This window comes from Centropristis striata, chromosome 11, assembly GCF_030273125.1.
Source record: "Centropristis striata isolate RG_2023a ecotype Rhode Island chromosome 11, C.striata_1.0, whole genome shotgun sequence".
Classification (NCBI taxonomy): Eukaryota; Metazoa; Chordata; class Actinopteri; order Perciformes; family Serranidae; genus Centropristis; species Centropristis striata.
Window position 1 is genome coordinate 8207669 of NC_081527.1, and position 22732 is coordinate 8230400.

The window sequence follows — 22732 nt, forward strand, 5'->3', positions numbered from 1 at the left end:
CTTATAAAGTGGCTGGTGAGTGTAGATCACCAATAAAAGATTTAATGGGGGTAAAATGAATATAATTTGATGCTTTAGAAACCACTTATCATTAAGTAATTATTATAATCATCAATTGCAACTTTATAATCATCGAAATAATATTTATAGATATTTAACATAGCAATTATTCACCATTAACACTTAATATAGTGTACTATACTTTAATACAGTATATAAAATGTAATAATGTGTGCAACAATTAATTACCTAAATTACAGCATTACCAATAATGCTAATAAGTGAACATTATTAGCTATAAGTTAATTAAAGAAAAGTAACTATCAACTAAAGTTGAATATACTATGAATAACCATTTATTTATGATGGTTATTATAAAGTGTTACCAAAATATGAAAGAGGACACTGTTGCTGCATTGCTGTATTTTTTTTTTTTTTTGACTTGTCTTGTGGTTTCATGGTGCTGAACGGACAGCTCCCATAGAGCACACGCTACACTGATCTTCTGATTTGCTGCAGTTATTATTGTTTCTGTCACTAATGCCGTTTTGAAATTTAGCAGTTGTTATTAACAGACATTTCTCTGTTCCTGTGTCCCCTTCAACAGCTCAGCTCCAAACATTTCACAGGTGCTGTTCCCAGACATCAAATCAGAAACTGTATCTCCTCTGCTACAGTGTTCAGTCTGCAGGGAAAATCATGTTGTCAGCTGCATTCACCTATTTTCTGCAGTCTGACACAGGATTGTATATTGTATATATATATTGCATAGGCAATTTTTAGCACTTGCATTGTGTACTGTCATCTTTCCAGTGAAAATATGTCAGTGCAGTTCTCATAATAAATATAGAGGAATTCTCTCTGACTCGTTAGTTCTCTACCTAAAAAAAAACTGTGGCAGAAAGTTAGTAAATCAACCCTCCTGGTGTCTGGAAGCAGCTCTTTGTTCTTGTTCCAGACAAATTAATTGATGGGAAAGTGTCTCAGTGCAAAACAGCACAACAGTGCCTGTTAGCGCAATGTCACCAGACTTAATAATTGCATTATAATTGATTGAAATCTACAAAAATGACTAAGCTATCTTATTATAAACAGTACAATGCATGTGCAGTATAAGACTGTCACTTCCACATTTCTTGCTGAGCGCAGCAGCACTGCATGAACACCCCATAATAACACAATTACTGTGCTTCCTTTGTTCAATCCAGCTTCATGTACTGGTCGGACTGGGGCACGCGAGCCAAGATAGAGAAGGCCGGGATGAATGGAGTGGACCGACAGGTGCTGGTGGCTGATAACATTGAATGGCCCAATGGCATCACTCTAGGTGAGAGGAGAACAGCTGTTTTTTTTACTCCTGTCCTTACATTATATATTACACAGTGCTATATTTGACACTTTCTGCTGCCTGAAGCACAGTCCTTAAAAAAGAAAAAGCTTATACGCTCAACTTACTGTAGGTAAAGGTCAAGTAATTAGAATTATAAGGGTAAACGTTAAATGATTATGGCAGGAAATAGATTAATTAAGTTATCACAGTTGCATTTAAATGACATTTGAAACGTTTGAGAAGTTATAGATCGACACAGTGAAACTTGCAGTGGTGTAATCGTGAGAATTTGACATTTTAAAACGTAATCAATATCACCTAAAGGGATTTGTTGGTCAGAGTGCAACAGTGCTTACCGCAGAGGTAATCAATTTCTACTCAGCCTGGGAAAGTTGCATTCACCTGTGTGTGTGTGTGTGTGTGTGTGTGAGTGTGTGTGTGTGTGTGTGTGTGTGTGTCTCTGTCTGTCTGTGTCTGTCTGTGTGCATGTGCATGTCTTTTTTGTGTGTTTCTGTGTGTGTGTGTGTGTGTGTGTGTGTATGTGTGTGTGTGTCTCTGTCTGTGTGTGTGTCTGTGTCTGCGTGCGTGTCTTTTTGTGTCTGTTTCTGTCTGTGTATGTGTTTGTGACTGTGTGTGTGTGTCATTGTATCTATGTGTGTGTGTGTGTGTGTGTGTGTGTGTGTGTGTCTCTGTGTCTGTCTGTCTGTCTGTCTGTATGTCTGTGTGTGTGTGTGTGTGTGTGTGTGTGTCTGTCTGTCTGTCTGTCTGTCTGTCTGTCTGTCTGTCTGTCTGTCTGTCTGTCTGTCTGTCTGTCTGTCTGTCTGTGTGTGTGTGTGTGTGTGTGTGTGTGTGTGTGTGTGTGTGTGTGTGTGTGTGTGTCTGTGTCTGTCTGTCTGTCTGTCTGTCTGTCTGTCTGTCTGTCTGTGTGTGTGTGTGTGTGTGTGTGTGTCTTTTTGTGTGTGTTTTTGTCTGTCTGTGTGTGTGTGTGTGTGTGTGTGTGTTTGTGACTGTGTGTGTGTGTCTGTCTGTCTGTCTGTCTGTCTGTCTGTCTGTCTGTCTGTGTGTGTGTGTGTGTGTGTGTGTGTGTGTGTGTGTGTGTGTGTGTGTGTCTGTGTCTGTGTCTGTCTGTCTGTCTGTCTGTCTGTCTGTCTGTCTGTCTGTCTGTGTGTGTGTGTGTGTGTGTGTCAGATGTAGCCAACAGGCGTCTGTACTGGGTGGACTCTAAGCTTCACCTCATAGCCAGCGTGGATCTGAACGGAGCTCACCGCAGAACACACATGTCGTCTGCAGAGCGGCTGGGACACCCGTACGCTCTGGCTGTCTTCGAGGTTTGTGCGCAACAGTTTTTTAAACGATTTTGAGCTGCCGTCCATGATATCATCCAGCCTCCCTCATCCCATCATATCTACATCTCTCTCATTAGCCTCACAGGGGCCTGCAGTGTGACTGGGAGTCTGAATGTAATGACTGTTAAATTCAATTTACTGTACGCTCAGTTTGTGCGTGTGTCTCTTTTCCCTCGTGGTATTTGGCTGGCTGAGAATACTAAACAGAAGGCAGCTATAGGGAGCCGAGAGCAGCCTAAAGCAACCCACACATTCATGATTTGGTCATCAGCCAGCTTCCCTGTGTCTGTGTGTGTGTCATACATCATGGCCGTCGGCAGGCCCAGTCCCAGAACAAAATGACTCAGGGTGCATCTGAAATTAGTGGGGGTGCACTAGAAGCTGCTGCAACAGCGATGACAAATAGTGCAAGTGTTTCAGGTCCCAAGCACAGACTCCAGTATATGGATTATGCTGGAACAAATGTGGAAAAAGTTGTGAACGATTAGATGTCGTTCCCTTTCAGCAACAGTTTGCTCTCACACTCTTAGAGCAAGCCATCAGAGAGAAGCCACAAGGAAGCACATTTGTTTTATGTGTTTGTGCCTGTGTGCAAACATGCTTTTGCTCACAAGCTCTCGTCGGGCTTGTCCCTGAGGTTGCCACTGCAGTCAGTTTCTGATGGGTGCTAATGACATCACCCATGTGGCCTCCCATTTCTCCCTGTGGGACTCTCCTCAAGGGAAACTGCTCTCAGTGGGAACAGAGATACAGATTTTATGCAACAGATTTACCAGACTTACAAGCATGGAGTTGTTGAATCATTTTTGTAAGCTACGAGGTCGTGAAACATGTGACTTCTTCAGACTTTGCAGTAAATGTTTTGCATTCCAAAATGTATTTAAGTAAAAGTACAGGAGTGTTATCGAGAAATGTAATTAAAGGTAACTTTATATTCAGGATCGGTGCAATTGAACAAGCTATCAGGACTTCCATAAAGTTATGATGTCACAACTATACTATATATAGGCAGAAAGTGCCACTGCAGTGCTGTTACTCTCATCACTCAGCTGAAATTAAGGTGCAGACCTGGAAACTCTGACCAATCAGAGCAGCTGCTAAAACGGAATAAAGGTAAATAATCAGAAATATAATGCGTTTATAGATATGGGTATGAACCTGAAAACGGGCATATTATGTTCCCTTTTGTTCAATGTTCTATACTGCGTATTATAATGCCCTCTTATTATTGATTCATTAATATTTATGAATCATGTCAATACAGCTGGTCGAGGTGGAGCCAATATAAACTGTTTTACATTCTGCTGGGCACTTCACTCTTTATAATGCATCACATTTAATTTATTAATTATTGTATGTTAAATCTTAATCAGCAAAGAAACCAGTATCGATAACTGTCAGTGTCTGATCATTGTAGTGGAACACGGTATATATTGTACAGTAGAATGTATAAAGTAGCTTAAAATTTAACTGCTAAAATAAAGTATGAGCCTGTTTACACTTGGTTTTAAAATGCGTATTGGGCGATCGGATCACAAGTGGACAGATGAGACACATCGCCGTTTACACTTGTGTGCATCATGCATTGTGTCCAGCTGACCACTTGTGTTCACTTCACATCACTTCAGCTAGAAAGTTAAAAACAAAAAAAAGTCGCTAGTTGCTATCTCATCGGTTGAGTAGGCGGTCCCGAATGTGGACAAGAGTCACATACCCGTTCTCACTACTATCTGAATGTGGACCAAGGTTATTATAGTTGACGAAAACTAACGAAATAACGAAAACTAGAATTGAAAAAACATTTTCGTTAACTGAAATAAAAATAAAAACTAGAGTTTTTAAAAAAACGATAACTAACTGAAACTGTATTGTGTGGTTACAAAACTAACTAAAATTAAAGTGAAAATGTCCTTAGTTTTCGTTTTTGTCAACTTTTTTCATTCATAATTCAGTGTTTCTATTTGAGCATGCAACACATGGTGAATATGTTTACTGAGACTGGGATGTCTACACTCCAACCAAAATTCAAAACAGTTAATAACCTTATTGGGGCTGAGATGATAAACCAAAGGAAATAAAGGCAAAATTTATTATGACCACTTTGAATCTCGCACCCAACTCATAGCCCATTACAAAAAAACTAAAACTAACACTAAAACTAATAAAAACTAAACTAAAACTAAGCATTTTCAAAAAATAAAAACTAAACTAAAACTAGAAAACTCACTCTTAAAACTAACTAAAACTAACTGAATTTGAAAACAAAAATTCACAACTAAATTAAAACTAAAACTAATGAAAAATCCAAAACTATTATAACCTTGATGTGGACACATGCGGCCTGAACCACCTCCAAATGTGGTTTTTGACATCCGATCTTAGTGCTTCCTGACAGTGTTTCCACCTGTATTTAGAGCTGTCCACTTGTGTTCGGATCACTCAGACCGCATGTTACTGCCAAATGGAAACAGGGTCTCTGTTAACAAAACCACACAGCCTGCATTGCTGATGTGTTTCCTGCATCAGGACACGTCAGCATTTCCACTACAAAATGTGGTCAAACGCTTCCTAGACCACCTCAGCAAGAGGTTTAAGGCAGTAGTTCTCAACCTTTTTGAGTCGCGACCCCCAATTTAATATAAATGTTGTCCGCGACCCCCGCTCACTGAACAGAATCTCACACGCACAGTTCAGATCACCCAAAAAAGAAACAAAATGACCAAAAAAGATACAAAATGACCAAAAAAAGACACAAAATGACAAAAAAAGACACAAAATGACCAAAAAATACACAAAATGACAAAAAAAAACAACACAAAATGACCAAAAAAAGACATTAAATTACCAAAAAGACTAAAATACATGAACACTTTAACACAGTGGAGACAGAGCTGACTTCCAAAATGATTTGGCGACCCCCAGAAATCATCTCGCGACCCCAATTGGGGTCAGGACCCCAAGGTTGAGAATAGCTGGTTTAAGGGATCCGATCACAATGCACCTCAGACCCTGTTTACACTTGTATTTATCGCTGACAACTTGTGATCCGATTGGCCAAAATGCATTTTAAAACCAAGTGTAAACAGGGTTGAAGTACCACAAAACAATATCTAAAATACAGGATGTAAGTAGCTCTGTTGCTTCTCTCACAATTTTAACCTTTAAAATTGACAATACCTGTATAGGCAAACTGTCCAAAGCATAACCTTGAAGATTTTTCCTACTGTATCCTGCTGTTGTTCTGCCCTGCAGGCAGCATTGTAGTGTAACTCCCAGAAATGATGATAAATCCCCTGTGCTGTAATACATAATCGACCCGGGGCTCCTCTGCTCTCTGGCCTGTTGTGACAACAAGGTGACCTTCTTGTTCAGGATGTAGAACATTCAGCGGCCCCGTGTTATTGAGTGGAGCCTGTTGTAGGGTACAACACATTAGCATCTCTTTCTGACTCGATGACTGACTCAACACAAACACACACGCACACACTCGCCGATTGTCTCTCTGGAGAATAGCCTGTAGTTTCTAAGGCAACCGCCAAAAATGTCAGGATGTCTTTTTAAACTGTTGAGGAAATGAACCGGGGAAACAAATCAATTAATAAACAACGAGAATGGTTAAAATGTGCCTTTGAGCTGCTGTATTTTGATCTAAATAGGATGTGTTTGAATCATTTAAGACCTAATGCTGTAACCAATCAGAAAGCATCTGCGACACTTAAAACCTATAAAAATAAAACCAACTCATAGATTGAATCTTCTTCCACATTAAGGTGTCATGGCCCCATTTATTGCATGTCTGCTGCTTAATGTTGCGCTCCAATTGGATTAAAACACGTCTTAGTTACCATTCAAACTCTGCATTTGCATTTCCTTGATGGATTCATCGCCTCATTTTATTTGCAGGAAGAGCCAAATTAACACACTCTCTCTTCTGCAAAAGATAATGAATTTGACTACGTGTGGCAACAAATATTTATCAGTGCATATTTCACATGCCCTAATTTCCTCTCGCTTATTTTTCCTCAAATAAATTAGATATGTGAGTACTCTGAGCTGAGCATTAAAGCTGTTAGTGCTGTGTCGTCTCTCACAGCATCTTAAATGAGGCTGCACACAGTGGTGCTTTGAATTATATGGTAACATCATGATGCTATAATGCTGAATATGTTCACCATTTTTAAATGTCATGAATAAGTATTTGGGAATAGACCAACATATAAGTGAAATTTAGACCAGGTGATGGAGCGAGAGACAAGTTAAGAGATCATTGACGTTATTACCATTAAGATGTCATGGCAACCTGTCTGATAGCTGTTGAAACATCTCACTTGACCCATTTAGGCCTAAAACGGCTGGAAAAAATGCCTGTAAAACCTCTGGACGATTTAAAATAAGCCCCTAAAACCTGAAGTTTTTGAAATTCAACATAAGTGTCAACGCTTCTACTAAATTATAGATTTTTCAGCCTCTGTAGCAGATAGAAATGAAATTCAAAAAGTATTTGAGAGCTTATAGCTGTTATATCTGAGCTCCCTCCGCTATAGTCGCCATGATTTCAGTTCTGGAAAAGTCCCATGTTGCACTGCGACACTCCCACATGTATTCTGATGCATTTCATTGGCCAAGAGACCGAAAATAGGTGGAAAAAATTACAAATACTACAAAACGACAGCTTTAATGGTAGCAATGCGGTAATGCTTTCCCGGCTTAAATGGGTTAAAACCACAAATGTTCTCTTGAAGTAGAGGACGGAGTAGAAAAGATCAGAGGACCACCAAAGTCATTACAATTCTTCCTCTCAGTCCAACACAAAAAGCCACATAAGGGCAATTTCACAACCCAAGTCTGTTTGGTTAGTCTGAATCAGAGTAAAATTGATACATTTGGTTCGTTTTGTATTTAGTCAGGTTTGCTTTCACAGTGCAGAAATGTAAGAGGACCACATAAAAAGAGAAGAGGGTGTACAAAGGTGGAGGGCTGGAAATCTACTCACACTATTATTTCTTATTGGTTGAAAAGTTGGCGGTGAAAAGTGTAAACAAAGCAACCACCAGCAATCACTCCAAGTTAGAGATCAAGTCAAATAAACAAAATAAATGAATGCCGTTCAAATCCTACTGAGGAAACTTGCACTTCTGAGACATAAAGTGCCCATCTTCATACATTTTAGCTTGTGGAGATTATATATAAATTGTTTGGCTCTGTCCTATAAAGGTTTCCACATGAGCTGTTGGAATTGCCAATATGTGCCCTAAGGCTCAAACCATCGTCTGTATAAAACAAGTATATGCAGCCACTGTGATGTAACCCATTGGTTTGTGGACCATATTTAGACAAGAGGGTGGATCTGGGGATTAAATTATCAGCTAGCTTGGTTACCAAGTTGCAGCCATTATTCACATTAACTGATATTAATTGGGATGCTAATTCTGGCTAGCGGAAAAAACAAAATGTACCTACCAGAACAAATGAGAAGCTGAGACTTTAGGATTTTTTTTTGCAACTGAACAAGACATTTTTAGGTGAAAGGGTCAAAGTTTTAAAATGAGAATACACATAGCACTGAGAGCAACCAGTCAATCACAATAAAGAAAGCATTCCCTGCTAAATCATCTATTTACATCTAAATGAAACCATCATTTACAAAATGAACATTGTGTTGTGTTGAAGAACTAGTGATCGAGACCATAAACTCATTAGGAAAATGTTTACTGAGGTCATAAATTAAGTGAGAATCTTTGTGAGGACCCTCATTGTAACAGTGAATTCCATAGCAAGGTTGTAATAGTTTTGGATTTTTCATTCGTTTTAGTTTTAATTTCGTTGTGAATTTTTGTTTTCAAATTCAGTTAGTTTTAATGAGTTTTTAAAATGTTTGCTGGTTTTAGTTTAGTATTTATTTTTTGAAATGCTTTAGTTTTAGTTTAGTTTTTATTAGTTTTAGTTTTTTGGAATGGGGTATTTGTTGGCTGGGAGATTAAAAGAGGTCACAGTAAAAAAATACAACATCACATACAACATCACAACATAACATTTTATCATAACATCAAAACAACACAACAGGCTTATCTTTTAGTGTTGGCAGCTGTAGGTGTTGATAAGCCACAATTTCAACTTTTTTGTGAAGGCCTTGTATGTTGTTAGCAGTTTAACCTCCTCAGGTACTGAGTTCCACACACTTGCACTCCTTACTGACTGAGTATCGGTATCGAGCTGAAAATTTTAGCATGGTGACAACCCTAGATTGAGACACTGACTCTCTGTGTGTTTCAGGATCGTATCTACTGGACAGACCGAGACAAGTCGGCCGTCTTCATGGCCAACAGGCTGAGCGGTCAAGACATCCACACTCTGGCTGAAAACCTCAACGACCCCCACGACATCGTGGTCTTCCACCAGCTGCGCCAGCCACAAGGTGCGTGCACAGTCAGAGCCAGGAGGGACTTTTACACACGTCTCTGCTCGTTCTGCTCACTTTACACCCCACGCTGTGACTGTGCGAGCCGAGTCGCATCTCTGTGACCACAGTTCCTCCGTGGATCCGTGTCAACCCAGGCACATGAATAAATGATGGCGAGTCTTGTGACTGTGGTGGAGTGATCAAAGCATCGGGAGCAGCAGCACATTCACACATCTGTCAAAAGCCTGCCTCCAGCCCCGTTTCCTCCTAACAGGACAATCCAGATTTGAAGCTGAACTGAACAGAGCTCTTAATCATGAATGTGACGCCGGTGTATTTTCCTTTCTTGTCTGTCAGTTTTCATACCTATCTCTGCCAGTCTGTCTCTTTTTATTCCTTCCTCACCGTGCATAGTCCACACCGATTCATATTTTAATCTTTCACTGTGTTTCATCACTGTCTCTCCGAGTCCGTCTTCATATACATACCTGTCCTTCTTAGTTTGTATCTAAACAAGACAGTGGAGCTCAGCATCTGGTGAATATTTACAGCAAGTTTCTGTACCAAGGTTATAATAGTTTTGGATTTTTCATTAGTTTTAGTTTTAATTTCGTTGTGATTTTTTGTTTTTAAATTTAGTTAGTTTTAATTAGTTTTTAGAGTAAGTTTGCTAGTTTTAATTAGTTTTTATTTTTGAGAAAATGCTTAGTTTTAGTTTAGTTTTTATTAGTTTTAGTGTTAGTTTTAGTTTTTTGTAATGGGGTATTTGTTGGGTGTGAGATTCAATAAGGTCACAATAAATGTTGCCTTTATTTCCTTTTATTATCCATCTCAGCCCCAATAAGTTTATTAAGTCATAAAACCAGATAGATGAAATAGATTTCATATCAACCAAAAAGGTTTACGTATGAAAAAAGTTGACAAAGACGAAAACTAAGGACACTTTCACTATAATTTTAGTTCGTTTTAGTTCGTTTTGTTACCACACAATACAGTTAGTTATCGTTTTTTAAAAACTCTCGTTTTTATTTTTATTTCAGTAAACGAAAATGTTTTTTCAATTCTAGTTTTCGTTATTTTGTTCGTTTTTGTTAACTATAATAACCTTCTTCTGTACGATTCCAGATTTTATTTCTTTGTATCCTTTTAGATTGTATTTATGCATTGTAATGGGCTTTGTTGAAAGAGAATCCAACAGTGAAGTATAAAGTTGCATAAAATGGAAATACTCAAGTGAAGTACAAGTACCTCAAAATTGGACTTAAGTACAGTACTTGAGTAAATGTACTTGGTTACTTTCCACCACTGGGTACTGTAATGCATAAAGGGTGCAGCTTACAGGTTTGGTTGAGATTGGGTGGTTGAGTAACACAGTTTTGCTTATTTTCTCTCCAAACAGGCAGTTGAGTGTGACCGACCCTGACATCACTAATAAACACAGCCAGGACGACTCAAAGTACCTGCAAAGCTGCATTCTTAATCATTCAACCTTTTTATCACATAATAATCAGAAAACATCTTATAAGAAATGTATGTGAAAATTGAAAAGAATAATGCTTTTGGCATGATAAGATTGTCTGAAGTGTTGACTATAACCTGATGACGAGGATGGAGTTGACTAAATTAGACTCCATTAAAAAAAATGCTGACAAAATAAACACTGGTGTAAAAAGAGAAAACACTTCGTCAACTTAAATTGAACTAAAATGTTTTAGGTTGTTGTCGACTTAAACTAGATTTAAACTGTGCTTTCGTTTTAGTTTAGTGTTTATTAGTTTTAGTTTTTTTTAATGGGGTATTTGTTGGATGGGAGATTAAAAGAGGTCACAGTAAATTTTGCCTTTATTTCCTTTTATTAACCATCTTCATTATGTATGAAAGAAGTTGACGAAGGACATTTTCACTATAATTTTAGTTAGTTTTAATTTTAGTTTTGTAACCTTACAAATACAGTTTCAGTTAGTTATTGGTTTTAAAAATTTAATTTTTATTTCAGTTAACAAAAATGTTTTTTAAATTCTAGTTTTCGTTGGTTTTCCTTAACTATAATAACCTTGTTCCTTAGCCCCTAACACGAACATAAACCTGATTGTAACCTAAACCTTAAAACAAAGTCTGAACTCTCAAACAAGCCTTTAAAGAAGTGAGGACCGGCCGAAATGTCCTCACTCTCGACTAGACTATAGACTAGATTTAAACTGTGTAGGATAAAAATGACTCAAATGTGACAACAATAAGCCCTCTTGTGTCACAACGAAGCCAAAATCTAAAATAGTTTCCAACATTAACAGAGCTCTTCATCATGAATGTGACGCCGGTGTATTTTCCTTTCTTGTCTGTCAGTTTTCATACCTATCTCTGCCAGTCTGTCTCTTTTTATTCCTTCCTCACCGTGCATAGTCCACACCGATTCATATTTTAATCTTTCACTGTGTTTCATCACTGTCTCTCCGAGTCCGTCTTCATATACATACCTGTCCTTCTGAGTTTGTATCTAAACAAGACTTGGGGATGAAAACAGTGGAGCTCAGCATCTGGTGAATATTTACAGCGAGTTTCTGTACGATGCCAGATTTTATTTCTTTGTATCCTTTTAGATCGTATTTATGCATTGTAATGGGCTTCGTTGAAAGAGAATCCAACAGTGCTCACAGTGGGGAACAATAACACGCTGCAACTTCTTCTGTCTCTCTCTGACTCTCCGCTATCTCCCCGTGTTGAATAAGTGATAATCTTATTTATATAACCATAACTGTGTAATTCTCCATGTCTCTCTCTTTCTCTCCCTCACTGTCTGCAGGCCCAGACAGCTGTAATCTGGGCAGCGTGGCCAATGGAGGCTGCGACTACTTGTGTCTAAAGGCTCCACAGATTACCGAACACTCGCCCAAATACACCTGCGCCTGCCCCGACGGCCAGGACCTGGGGCCCGATATGAGAGGCTGCGTGCCAGGTGAGCGTGTTTACCGCTGTTAATTGAGAGTATTAAGTAATCAATAGCACCTAAAGGGATTTGTTGGGCAGAGCGCCACAGTGCTTACTGTGTACTTAATCAGATTCTGCTTCACTGAATTCAAGGAAGCGCTTATTTTTTTGGTGTCGAGTGTCATCAGAGGGGAAACCTGAGAGATTTAGGACAGTAGCCCGCTCAGTTAGTGCAGACAAATATCTCTATTATGGAGTGTTACCAACTAATGATCATTTTGTTAATGAAAACTATGGTGAAATATGTTTTTTCTCTTTTTTTGCCACACGAACACACACACACACACACACACACACAAATCCTTGTACTTCTATCTTTGTGAGGGCCCTCATTGTAATACTGAATTCCATAGCAAGGTTATAATAGTTTTGGATTTTTCATTAGTTTTTGTTTTAATTTCGTTGTGAATTTTTGTTTTCAAATTCAGTTTGCTTTAATGAGTTTTTAGAGTGAGTTTGCTGGTTTTAGTTTAGTTTTTATTAGTTTTAGTGTTTTGTAATGGGGTATTTGTTGGATGGGAGATTAAAAGAGGTCACAGTAAATTTTGCCTTTATTTACTTTTATTAACCATCTTCATTATGTATGAAAGAAGTTGACCAAGGACATTTTCACTATAATTTTAGTTAGTTTTGTAACCTTACAAATACAGTTTCGGTTAGTTATGGGTTTTTTTTTTTTAAAAACTCTCGTTTTTATTTTTATTTCAGTTAACAAAAATGTTTTTTCAATTCTAGTTTTCGTTGATTTTCCTTAACTATAAAAACCTTGTTCCTGAGCCCCTAACCCGAACATAAACCTGATTGTAACCTAAACCTTAAAACAAAGTCTGAACTCTCAAACAAGCCTTTAAAGAAGTGAGGACTGGCCGAAAATTCTTAACAACCATTAATCCATCATCCATTAATTATTCCCATCCTTCTCTCAAGTTAAACATTTCTGTATTCCTCTTCTTCTCTTTGCAGCAGCACCAAGAAACGACACCACCCCCTCACCCCCACCTCCCAGTGGCTTTACACCTGAGCCCAGAGCGACTGTAGCAGAAGACTTCCCGCCGCCCTCGGGGGGAGTGTCGCAGGCGGACGCCACCCCTCACGTAACCACGGCGCCCTCCGGGGCCCCCGAGCCCCTCACACCCCTCTCCACTCTGAAGCCTCTGTCGTCACAGGAGTCAAAGGCCCTCGGCTCCCACTACACCGCCACCGCCATGGTCATCTCCACCACACCTGCAGGGGACAGCAGCGTCTCTCAACACTGTGAGTGGGATGGGATTTTCAAAATAATGTTCAGTTAATTCTGCCTGATTGTGAAGATGAAAAACGCTGCAACAAATACTATAAAATAGTCTCATTTAATGACTTATAAGCACCTATTTAAGCATTTAGTCCTTAATGTCACATTCAAGAAAGTGTTACTGTATGTGATAAATATTTGTCATGTGACCTGGCCTCTGAGGGAATTTTGGGGTCCATTTAGGACTCAACAAAAGAATAATTGAGTACTAAATCATCGTTTCGAGTTTCTTATTCGTGTTTCTTATTATTTCAACAAACCAGATCACCAAAAAAAAGTTTCCTACTTGCCTCTCAGTGCTTCCATGAGTTAGTCCAAGTTTTTCAAAGAAAAAACAAAAATTCAATATATTTTTCCAAAATAAAAGTAAAACTTCCTGTTTAAGGAGTTAATATTTGATGAAGAAAAATAATTACATTAATTATAACATCTTCCCTCAAGTAAAGCTGTTGCTACTTTGATTCCACTTATTAATAAAACATATAAAGGCTGTCAAAAAAAGAAACAATGTTTAAAATATTAGTGTAGACTCATTTGTTCAAGGGAATTTCTCATCATTTTAATCATCATTTTGAAAAAGCTTGTCATTATTTTAGATACTTGGTCATTATAACGAGAAAATTTCTCATTATTTTGAGAAACTAGATCACAAAAAAATGTTCCTACTTGCCTCTCAGGGCTTCCATGAGTTAGTCCAAGTTTTTCAAAGAAAAAGTCAAACAAAATTCAATATCTTTTTCCAAAATAAATGTAAAACTTCCTGTTTAAAGAGTTAATATTTGATGAAGAAAAATAATTACATTAATTATAACATTTTCTCTCGAGTAAAGCTGTTGCTACTTTGATTCCACTTATTAAAAAAACATATTAAGGCTGTCAAAAATAGAAACATAATGTTTAAAATATTACTGTAGACTCATTTTTGTATAACCAATGCAACACCAAGACAGAACAAATTGAGTGAGTCAGGATGGGGTCTAATTCTCAGTCCACTTTCACCTGAGCGACCTCATTTCCTGCCAACACCACACTCATAATGTAGCTAACAGCCTCCCCCTCCAATGTAATGATGACATTAACGTGAGCTATCTACTTGCCCCAACAACCACAGCCGGCTGACTTTAATAGGACTGATAGATGGCACCGTGTCGCTTTGAAAATGTTGCCTTTCCCTCCGTAACTTGCTCTCCGTGTTGCCTGCGGGGTGTTTGTATGTCTGCGAGGGCATGCATGCACTTATGTAACTGCACGTAAATAAGTGTGTTAGTAAGAGTGATATTTAATTAAGTGTGAGGTGACACTGGTATGGGCTGAAATATGTGCCACCAGAAACTGAATTTGAATTATTTATATTTGAATTTGAATTGCTTTACTTGAATAATTGCATTAAAAAACTGAATTTGAATCACATAATTTGAATTTGTATCGTTCGATTTGAATCACTGCATTGAAAAACTGCAATTGAATTGTAATTTGAAATTGAATATTTTAGTTTGGAACTGAACATTCAGTTCTCACAATTCAAGTTCAGTTTTCTGCGACCAACATCCGGGTCGTTGAGGCAGAGCAATTGAGCACAGGTACACAGAGTGGCTCTTCGGCCAATCAGCACCTCCGTTTTCTTTTGTAACATTTGTTGCCACCTGGTTGCCATATCAGCACTTAAGTTTTCTGTGCTCAGTTGCTCTGCCTCAACTACCCGGATGTTGGTTGCAGAAAAGCTGAAATTGAATTTTGCAAACTGAATTTGAATGGTGAGAACTGAATGTTCAGTTCCAAACTAATAAATTCAATTTCAAATTACAATTCAGATTCAGTTTTTCAATGCAGTGATTCAAACTGAACGATACAAATTCAAATTATGAGATTCAAATTCAGTTTTTCAATGCAATTATTCAAGTTAAGCAATTCAAATTCAAATATAAATAATTCAAATTCAGTTTCTGGTGGCACATATTTCAGCCCATGCACTGGAGCCTGGATGGACATAGAGCAGGGATGGGCAACTGGAGGCCCGGGGGCCGCATACGGCCCGCACCCTCACTTGAAGTGGCCCTCAGTATAACTACATGCATTTGAGCATGAAATCTTAAAAGTGTAGTGTAAAAATGCACAAAATTACCTCTTGCAATTAATGTTGGTCTGCTGTTCTTGCACTGAAAAAAAAAGAAATCACAGTTAGTGGTTATTTTTTATTTGCTTCAAACATTTTGTATTCCTATTTATACTGATATACATGCATTTGAGCATGAAATATGTTAAGTTACTGCACTGTAAACATATATAAAATTGCAGTTTCATCATATCTGGTTAAGTGCACGGTCCTATATGTGGCCCTGTGGTAGTGAACATGAAAAATTGTGGCCCCCTCCAACATTTAAGTTGCCCATCCCTGTTATAGGAGGTCAGGGTTGGTGTCAAGGTCCCGCTGTGGCCATCATTTTCCTCTCCCTCTTTCATTTTTATTCCAACCTCTTTTTCATTATCTGCCTCTCTATGTAAAGCACTCGCAGCCGCGCAGGCATGATCAGCCGCTCCTCACCTCTCAGTTTTATCTCTCACGTCCTGCCGCTCCTGCTTATCTCTCACTCTATTTCTCACACATATATCCCGTATACGCTCTCGTCCTCTCTCGCCCTGCTGTTTCTCCTCACTCTCCTCTCTCGTTTCATCTCCCTTCAGCTGGAAGCGAGCATTTCCTCCTGGGCGAGAACCTGACAGTGGCTGTTTTGGGAGTGGTCATCCCCATCGGTAAGTCACCGGGAGCCTTGTTGTCCGTGTGTGTCTGTCCACATTAAAGGCCTGCAGCGCTGCGTAAAGCTGCTGTCTCCCTGCCGCCCATGGCCACTCTGTCTGTAGTCCATTCACACTGACCCTGCTGCGGCGGGACCAGAGAAGCCGGGCCCACAGGTCCTCCTCGCTCAGCTTTCTCAGGACTCATTTTCTGTGCGTCTGACATGCTGCCACACTGCATTATTCACTTCACACTGTGTTGTTGTGTTGGGTTCTGCTACAGCCAGACTCAGGAGGCCTTTTTGTTTCTCTGTGGTGAGAATGCTACAGTGCAGCACCAATGCACATAATCCAATCCAATCCACTTTATTTATATAGCACAATTTTAGCAAACACAAGGTTTCCAAAGATAGATAGATAGATAGATATACTTTATTTATCCCAAGCTGGGAAATTACAGCGTAGCAGCAGCATTACACACAGAGACAATAACAACACAATTAAATAAATAGAACAACCTAGGCATACTTCAAGCAATAAAATATAAAAATACAATAAAATACAATAAAAAATGTGTCTAAAGAAGGAGTATGTATTAAGGAGTAGAATAGAATTCCAGTGCAGAATAAATATGAATATACAGTATAAAAATGCTATGAAACAAATAAGGTGCAATGAACAGTGTGCATAAAAAACACATAAAGTGCATAGACAGTATGTAATGAACCAGACTATTATTTGTTATTGTACAGTGTGATGGCATGTGGAAGGAAAGATTTTTTATATCTGTCCCTATGACAGACAGAAAATCTTTGTGTGCTGCACAACAATAAATAATAACACAATACAAAGAGATGTAGAAAACAATAGAACAGTAAAATACAATAAAATAAATGAAAAATAGAATAAAATAAATAAAATGTAAAATATACTGCCCGCACAAATAAAATATGGATGTATACAAATAAAAAATTAAAATAAAAAAAACTTTACATAAAATAAAATTTGTCATTATTTTCACCAAAAAATGTTCCTACTTGCCTCTCAGGGCTTCATGAATTAGTCCAAGTTTTTCAGGGAAAAGGTCAGACAAAATTCATTATCTTTTTTTACATTTTAAATAAATGTAAAACTTTCTGCTTAAAGGAATATTTGATGAAGATAATAATTATTTTAATTATAATATTTCTCTTGAGTAAATATGTTCCCACTTTGGTTCCACGTATTAAAAAAACATATGGTTGGTGGCATTAAATCCCAAAAAAATAGTTTCACCTGCCACCATTGGAAACTGTGGAAGCCCAATTTAGCCAGTAAAAGAAAAAAAAGATAAAATATCATATTCTAGTGAAAAACATAGATCCTTTAAGGTAATTTGCTTTCTCAAAATAATGAATTAACAACTCAAAATAACATTCAAACTTTCTTATCATTATTTTAAGAAAGTTTGTCATAATTTTCAGATACTAAGTCTTTATTTCGAGACAATTTCTCATTATTTTAGATACTAAATCATCATTTTGAAAAAGCTTGTCATTATTTGATATACTTAGTCATTATTACAAGAACATTTCTCATTATTTTGAGAAACTAGATCACCAAAAAAAGTTTCCTACTAGCCTCTCAGGGCTTCCACGAGTTAGTCCAAGTTTTTCAAAGAAAAAGTCAGACAAAATTAATTGGTTTTGCATCTCAAAATAACTTTTCTCAGGGAATGGCCATTATTTTAAGAAAGTTTCTCATAATTTTCAGATATTAAGTCTTTATTTCAAGAAGATTTTCCCATCATTTTGAGATTCTTAGTCATTATTTAGAGAAAAATGTGTATTATTTGAGATGCTAAATCATAATTTTGAAAAAGTTTCTCATCATTTGAGATACTAAGTAATTACTTCGAGAAGATCATTTTAAATTAAGTCATTAATCTAAGATATTCATTATTATGAGAAAATTTGTCATTATTTTCACCAAAAAATGTTCCTACTTGCCTCTCAGAGCTTCCATGAGTTAGTCCAAGATTTTCAGGGAAAAGGTCAGACAAAATTCAGTATCTTTTTCCAAAATAAATGTAAAACTTTCTGCTTAAAGAGGAATATTTGATGAAGATAATAATTATTTTAATTATAATATTTACTCTTGAGTAAATATGTTCCCACTTTGATTCCACTTATTAAAAAAACATATGAGGGCTGTCAAAAAAGTAACACAGTTTATGTTTAAAACATTACGGTCGACTCTTCTGTGCAACTTTAAGGTATAAAGGAGTAAAACCAGTGCAGAACACAGTGAGTCAGTCAATTAGTTCAGATGGACTGTTTTCATTATGTTCTTCATAAGGTGAACAGACAGCAGAGGAGAGAAAAGAGACACCACGGTAGTTTTATTGCTGCTTTCATTGGTTTAATCTAATAAAGCATTATTAGATCACATTGCTTATTCAAGGACACATTTGCTGAGGATGAGTAGCCGAGAGATTGTGATGTAATGTGATAGTTAAATTCTTGCTCCCCGAGGGAAGTTTAAAACTAATTTACTCCAAAGCAGCCAGAAGCCATTTATCATTTGTTCTTTTCATTTTTTTCATGGCTTTTTTGGCAATCAAAAATCAAATAATGAAAAATTGACTGGTTATTTTGTTTTTTGTTTTTTATTATAACACAAAAAATGAAAAAAAAAAGCTTGTTTTTTCATATTTCAATATTAGGCTCAGATCAAAAATACAAAATGTAAAAACAAGCACCAGGACTGAATTTGATTTCAATATTTAATTGGTCCGATTTACGTGACCCGGAAGTTTGACTGAGGTCCAGTGAGTGATATTAAAATCAAATTCATTCCTGGTGCCCGTTTTTCCATTTCGTATTTTTGATCTGAGCCTAATATTGAAATATGAAAAAACAAGAATTTTGTTAATTTTTTGTTTTATAATAGAAAACAAATAACAAAATAACCAGTCAGTTTTCATTATTTGATTTTGATTGCCAATTGAAAATGAAAAGAACTGAACACAATCTCACACACACAGCTCAGATCATACAAACTCAGTTGATACGATGAATTTTGGACAAATAATGAAGCAGACAACAACTAAAACATCTCTCTGTCTCTGCATTTATATATTTTTTTATATTTTATTGTTACTTATAATCTAAGTCCTCTTGAGTGTGTAACAGTCAGCTTCAAGCCAGAGACACCTTGTGAAGTAATAACTTGCTACTTTGGGATTTGTCAGAAAAGACACAAAATTACCCAAAAAAGAATCAAATTGACCACAAAATGACCATAAAATGACATAAAATTAAGCAAAAAAGGACTCAAATTTACCACAAAATGACAAAAAATGACACAAAATGACCAAAAAAGACACAATGACAAAAAAAGAAACAAATTGACCAAAAAAGAAACAAAATGACCAAAAAAAGACACAAAACGGCCCAAAAAACAAACAAAATGACAAAAAAAGACACAAAATTACCAAAAAAAGACACAAAACAGCCCAAAAAAGAAACAAAATGAAAACACTTTAACACAGTGGAGACAGAGCTGACTTCCAAAATGATCTGGCGACCCCCAGAAATCATCTCGCGACCCCAATTGGGGTCGGGACCCCAAAGGTTGAGAAGGTTGGTGTATGACCCGACTTTGACCTGATGTTTAGCCGAGCCGCCCACACGCACAACCTTTCCGTCGCTGCCCCCCCCCTCTCTGTCCCCCGCATGCCTGTTTCTCCTCCCCGTGCCTCTCATTTCACGCCATGGACTCGTTCTGCCTCGTTAACGCTCCCCTTCCCGTGTCCCTGCCGCTGTGTGTTAAACGCATGCAGTTCCTATCGTTGCCACAGTGGTGTTCGGCCTGGTGTGCGCCGGAGTCTACCTGGTGTGGCGCAACTGGCGGCGCAACTCCACCAAGAGCATGAACTTCGACAACCCCGTCTACCGCAAGACCACCGGCGAGGGCGAGGAGGACGAGATCCACATCGGGAGGACCGACGCCATGGGACACCACGCGCACCACCACCCGTACCCTCAGGGCGTCAACATGGGAGTGGTCGGAGCAGGGGGCGGGACCTGCCCGCAGTTCATCGCCCTGCCACTGGGGGGCAGCATGCCCGACCCGGGGACTCACTGGTACACGGAGCAGCCCATGCTCTCCACCGCTAAGTGACTCAGCAGAGTGGATTCAGGGGAAGATGGCCGCTCAGGCACACGCACACACAGCGAGGTCGGGGGGGACTTAGACTGAGTTTAGCAGAAGGTACGAAAACAACATATCATCAAGTGTTACATGCAGCCGTTCACAGCCACGTTCCTGTGCCGATCTCCATTTGAAAAACAGTCCAATTAACAACATGATTCTTTAAAAAACCTAAAAAAAAATAAAATGTCACACCTTTCCTGTGCTGGAGCTGGATCTACTTTTTTTCTCCAGTAAAAATGGAAAGAATTAATTACAGAGTTGTTAATGTGTCGTAATGTGTTCCCAACATTGACCTGAACTGGGATATGGAGTCAGACTGGTTTCCTCTTTTCTGAGTGTTTTGCATCGAGTGACGTGTGTGTCTTCTATATTTTGTGACGGGGCTGGTGAGGAGGTTTCTGTTTCATCCTTGATGTTTTAATTTGGGCTTTGTGTTATTCCTGGTGGGCCGTGGAGCTCTGGGAACTCTGTTTAGGGAGGAGGAGCTCTGAAACTGGGACAGCTACTGCGTTGATGGGACAATCTGTACAGATTCATGTCAGAATCAGTCACAAAGGTCATACATGTCATTATGGGGCTGTCTTTGGTAGTTTTCCTGCATAGGGTTTATGTTGTAAGATTTTCCACACACATTTATGTAAGGGCGTCTAACATTTCAGTTTTTATTTGACCTCCAAGAAGTTTTAGGAGAGAGCAGCAGGTTTGAGAGAAGAAACTGGAGACGTGTTGTTATAGAGGGAAGTGTTTTTTTCTTATTGTGACTTCTTTAGATGTTTAATGGTTTGAGAAAAGCAATAGACTCCAGCTGTTAGTCAGGCTGCAGTGTTACGTGGTTGACAAAAATCCTCGAGTGTTAGGAATTTTATTTGATCACCCGCTTTTAACTGTGACAAACGTGCACACGAATACAGACACGGGAGTGCAGTGATAGTGAACTCACGCTGTTCTCCAGAGGACCGAGACAATGTGCACTTGCCCTCAGAAAACACAAACAGCATGCATAATTGCTCACCAACTGACAATGCAGCCATTCATTGTTCCAGGCAAGACACACACACACACACACACACATTGACAAAAGCATAGCCATAGCCCGCTCCCCTCCCCCCCTCCTCCAGAGATGGCCGATATCTGAGCAGACAGTTTTGGAGAGCACCATGTGGGAGGCCCCAGCTGGTGGCTGCAAGATGAAAAAAGACCCGTCATGTGATGTAACCACAGAAAACAAAAATCTGTCTCTGATGTAATGAGGTTTAGAACAACTTGTCCTATCAGTGAACATTCTTCACGCTGGTTCAGTCCCGTCGATAACACTGTTACTCCATTCACAAACCTTAAATGTCTGTGTGTGTATGTGTGTGTGTGTGTGTGTGTGTGTGTGTGTGTGTGTGTGTTCATTATTATGCATGTGAGTGCTAACGTTCATCCCACAGCCATATTTGAACCGTTTTGTATGCTCTTTGTTGCACAACCCTCTTAGAATGCCTTCTGTATTGTGTATTGCATGGAAGATAACAAGTGTGTGAAGGTGTGTGGATACACAGGTGTGTAAGTGCGTGTGTGTGTGCGTGTGTGTGCGTGTGTGTGTATGTGTGTGACACTGGAGAAGCTTTGAGGGTGCTTTTTGATTCATTGATTTGTAAATATGTTTTCATAAGGTTTTTGATAATGTATTATACAATTATGTAAAAGAAAAGATGTACATAAGATTTTAGATAAAGTGTCGACAGGTATATTAATTTATTTGTATAAAAGGAGAGCACTGCATTCCCTGATTGTAACAAATCTGAATTATCCACCAAAGTGGTTTGTGTTGTTTCTTGCTGTGCACCATTTAGCATCCTTTTTCTGTGCAACCTTTATTTTCTTTGTTAGCCCACGTAAATAAACACGGTGACCCCTCCTGAGAAACTCCCACATCTTTGCAACGCGACCTTAGTGTTAATGAGATGATTGATTTTTTTGTTTTTTGTTTATTTGTGCCTTTTTGTTTACTTTTTTCATTTTCCTGTAGTATTTTTCATGAAAAGGACAGGGATCAGCCAACTACTGTACATGCAAAGATAAACTGTATGAAGACCAAACTGGTTCCACTTTTTGATTTTCTGTAACGAATTACTTTTGAATATCTCTATATATTGATATATAAAATCTGACTGAAAATGTCTTTAATGTGTGCTGTTTCATTTTCTTCCACAAAACATCACAAGAACAAAATATCACAGCACTGCTGCTCAAGGAAAATACTTTTCTGTCTTCAGAGATCTAAAAGAACAGATTGCCACATTGAGTTTCCTTTTATTTTCCAAATCTCTTGATTTAGTTTTAAAGCAGCACTTGCCATTCCTTCATATTATTAACATTGGGTCAAATGACTCAGCATACTGTGTGAGACTGAGACTGAACCAGACAGTAATTTGTGGTTTTAGAGACCACAAATTACTGTCTGA

At 38.3% G+C, this 22732-nt stretch overlaps 1 protein-coding gene across 2 annotated transcripts in view; it reads left to right on the plus strand.

The window, feature by feature from the left end:
• Positions 1-22449, plus strand: part of LOC131980218 (low-density lipoprotein receptor-related protein 8-like) — a 155797-nt gene extending 133348 nt beyond the window's left edge. The window contains exons 12-18 of one of the 2 annotated variants that reach the window (XM_059344431.1): positions 1209-1327; positions 2519-2658; positions 8950-9091; positions 11877-12029; positions 13025-13315; positions 16035-16103; positions 19909-22449. In XM_059344431.1, coding sequence (XP_059200414.1) covers positions 1209-1327; positions 2519-2658; positions 8950-9091; positions 11877-12029; positions 13025-13315; positions 16035-16103; positions 19909-20249 — 1255 coding nt within the window. In that variant the 3' untranslated portion in view covers positions 20250-22449. The remainder of the gene's footprint in view (positions 1-1208; positions 1328-2518; positions 2659-8949; positions 9092-11876; positions 12030-13024; positions 13316-16034; positions 16104-19908) is intronic. The other variant, XM_059344432.1, reaches the window with a different exon arrangement.
• The last annotated feature ends 283 nt before the right edge of the window (positions 22450-22732 follow it).